At 35.2% G+C, this 3,526-nt stretch overlaps 1 protein-coding gene across 2 annotated transcripts; it reads left to right on the top strand.

Moving 5' to 3' along the window:
- The first annotated feature begins 674 nt into the window (after window positions 1-674).
- On the top strand, window positions 675-3,161 carry LOC109219606 (protein CURVATURE THYLAKOID 1B, chloroplastic). Of its 2 annotated transcripts, none has more exons than XM_019384074.1 (6): window positions 675-1,020; window positions 1,906-2,039; window positions 2,136-2,222; window positions 2,335-2,397; window positions 2,768-2,805; window positions 2,912-3,161. In XM_019384074.1, the coding sequence occupies exons 1-6, from the start codon at window positions 852-854 to the stop codon at window positions 2,967-2,969; spliced, it is 549 nt and encodes a 182-aa protein (XP_019239619.1). In that variant the 5' UTR covers window positions 675-851; the 3' UTR covers window positions 2,970-3,161. The 2 variants fall into 2 exon arrangements, with proteins under 2 accessions (XP_019239619.1, XP_019239620.1); XM_019384075.1 differs by lacking the exon at window positions 675-1,020 and adding an exon at window positions 1,123-1,215.
- The last annotated feature ends 365 nt before the right edge of the window (window positions 3,162-3,526 follow it).

Here is a 3,526-nt window from a genome sequence, read left to right as displayed (position 1 = left end):
ATTTTGACCATAAACTTTTAAAATATTTGCAAATAAAACATCTACATAAAAGTACCATAACTCAAAATAATTAATAATTTAAAGCATTTTAAACACACCTGAAAATCACCGTAAAAAGAATTCGCTTGGCTCTCGAAATCCGAACTGTATCACATAAATTGAAACGGCTGGAGTATTATAGTGCGGTAAGGAATGAATAACAAAAATTGAACCAACACTTATTGCGTACACGATTAATACAAATATCACTAAACTATATAAACTCCTTTGTGCTATCACCATAAAAACTTGATATTGAGATGAAAAAGATCCTTCAACCCTAAATCAAATGTCTCAACTTCGAGCCCTGCAAATAAAAAATAATATTAATAGGAAGTATTTTATCTTAAATTAACCCTACACAATATAAATTTAAATTAGTCAAGCGAGTGCTATATGAATACGTAACAAAAAAGAAGCACTTTATTAAGGGCATAACAAAGACCAAATGTCCAATGAAAGAGCACCATAAAAGCCCTATCCAGAGAGCCATGTCAGCGACTAGTTACTGTCCAGATGGATGATGAGCAAGGCAGAATGGCAGATGATGATAAGGGTTCATCCCTGAAATGGGTGGTTCTTATTACTTTTGAGAGGTCCAAGAAATCTTAAATTTCACGATTGACAATCAGAAAAAATATCCCAGATTGAGAAAAAACCATCAACAGAATAATTCAATAAATATTTTCTTCCTTAAAATTCTAAAATTTTAATCTTGGCCATTTATTTGGTTATCAAGAAAAGCAATCTAACTTAGTTTTTTTTTTTCAACAAGAACTAAACTTAGGAACTTGAAAGGGGAGTTCAAAGCAATGGCCTCAACTACCTCCCCTTCACTTTCTCTTTCCTCTTCATCGACTTTGGTCGACGGCAAGACAACTCGTCAGTCAGCTGCTGCTGCGTCCTCCCAATGTGTCACCCTACCCACCCTCCCTCCCCCACCTGCCGTCCAAAGCCGCGCTGCCAGAACCACTGCCTACTGTAAGTTACTCCTTTCTTGGATGCCCACTAATATCATTCCCCTTTTATCTTGATTTTTGCTCAAGTCTTGAATTGCTCTCTGTTCCGCTTGCCGTTATATTTGATCGAACACAACAAGAACAACAATGCTACCCAGTGTATTCCCACAAGTGAGGTTTGGGAAAGGCAGAGTGTACGCAGCCTTACTTAAAGCAGGTAGAGAGGCTGTTTTCGATAGACGCTCGGCATTTGATCGAACACATAGTGTAAAAATGGTAGTAATTTGTATCATACATTACAAAACAACAAAACAATTACTTACTCGCAAACAAATTAAGGTTGGCAATACGAAATCATCATTGTTCATGTCGTTCCATTGAAGATGTGTTGTGTGTCTTGGTGAGCACGTTTCATCGTGTTTTATATTGTCAAAATTGACTAGTTTTACTCGGCTGTTAACTCACTGCAACACTCCTCCTTTTCCGTGGGATCAGCAATGTGAGCAAGTTCACCCACGTGAACTTTTAATATATAGTCATGTTTGACTGAGCATAGAGTTTGATGAATTAAAAAAGACATATAGCACATATCAAAAGTACCATTATAACTTATGCTCCTAAATATTCCATGACATTTATGTTGCTATAAGAACATGTCGTTAAGGTTAAAATAAGAAGTTTAAAGTTAAATAGATTCGAAATATAAAAAAGTGTCATTCTTTTTGTAACAGACTAAAAAGGAAAAAAATGTCATTTTAACATAGTGTGCTCTATAGAAATATAATTGGTCATACATTTAGCAAAAAAGTATGTAAATTAGAACGGAAGAAGTAATTGACACTATACTTCATACTAAAAAGTTATTGGTGCCGTTGTAATTTCTTGTCTCGGATGCGCTGTGATGCAGGTCGTAAGATTGCAAGGAATGTGGTCGCAATGGCAACGTCTACTGGAGAGGTTGCAACTACTACAGAGGCTTCATCAGCTGATATGGCAACCACTGAGCTACCATCTGAGCTTCTCCAAAAAATTCAAGAAGCTGTAAGGACCTACTAATGTATTACTAGCTTTTTCACTTCACTTGGTTCTTGACTTGCTCCGCCTGATGCTTGATACCAACCAAATTTCTTCTTGCAGTGGGACAAACTTGATGATAAGTACGCAGTCAGCTCACTCGGTGTTGCTGCACTACTTCTACTATGGAGCTCCACTGGAGCTATCTCGGTACTGTTTTATTCTAGCTACTTACTATTTGCCAACTTAGGACCTTTTGGTTTCCATATTAAATGTTCAACTATTACAGGCTTGACAAAAGGATTTGCTTTAATTGTGGCAGGCAATTGACAGGCTTCCTCTGATTCCTGGTGTTCTTGAGCTTGTAGGAATTGGATACACCGGTGTAAGTTGAAAAATTCGTCACTTTTGGTCACTATAATGTATGCTATGTTTTCTATATAGTTGAATGATCAACGACAATTAGTTCCTCTGGGTCTCGTAGCCTTTTCTTTTGGTCTTCTAACTTATATAAACTTATAGTGTCAAAAACTTTCAAGTATTTAAATGTCAGTGTAGTTTTCTACGTCAAGTAACCTATTATAACTGATAATTACATGATAGGTAAAAAAAAGGTCTTAAACTGTTAGTGTATATAAGTTAAATCCTTACTTTTAATCTGGTAAAGCTTTGAACTATGCAATCAACCACCAAACTTTTTTGAACTCAATTCACATATTCTTCTTTAATTTTCTTGGATCTGTCTTCCTCCGCAGTGGTTTGCTTACAAGAACTTGGTCTTCAAACCAGACAGGTAAAACCATTTCGTCGATATACGAATTAGTGGAAGCTAAGTTTATTATTCATACCTTGTGTTTGTCACTACTTACCTCTCTACTTATAAATTTTGCCGTTAACAGAGAAGCTTTGATATCAAAGATCAAGGATTTGTACAAGGAAATAATTGGGAGCAGCTGAAAAGAAATAGTGTCCTAATGCTGCCGCAGAGACATGATCAAAATAGATTTCAGTTGAGCAATCTTGCAGCTTTGCTCTTCGAAATGTAAACTCTGCTTTGTTCTTTTGCTGTCTTAATATTCTAACAGAATAAAACTCAAATGAACTATGTCTATAAATTGCTTATTTGTACATTGTCTTTTCATTCTCTCATCTTTATATGTTTTTCTTTAGCAGTTGGAAGTTTATGTATATCAATACTTTCAAGTAGATCCATGTCTTTGGTAATTAATGGCTTAAAAGAAAATGTACAACAAACATGTTACCATATGGTTTTAATGCCATAAGCGCCTTCTCAGTTCTTTCTTCAACTTTCAACTTTAAGTGGGCGTTTGGACATAAGATTTGTGAAGTTACATAAAAAAGAGGGGAAAAAATTCAAGTTGAAAATTAAGGTTCTATTTGGGCATGAATACAATTTGGAGCTATTTTTGAACTTTTGAGAGTGCTTTGAAGTGGAAAATTTTAAAAATTCTAATAAAACAATAAAAGTAGAAGAACAATATTTCAGAGAAAGA

The sequence above is a fragment of the Nicotiana attenuata genome, unplaced genomic scaffold (assembly GCF_001879085.1).
Source record: "Nicotiana attenuata strain UT unplaced genomic scaffold, NIATTr2, whole genome shotgun sequence".
NCBI classification, from domain to species: Eukaryota; Viridiplantae; Streptophyta; class Magnoliopsida; order Solanales; family Solanaceae; genus Nicotiana; species Nicotiana attenuata.
The sequence above is the reverse complement of the archived record's forward strand: the minus strand, read 5'-3'. Positions and strand labels throughout refer to the sequence as shown.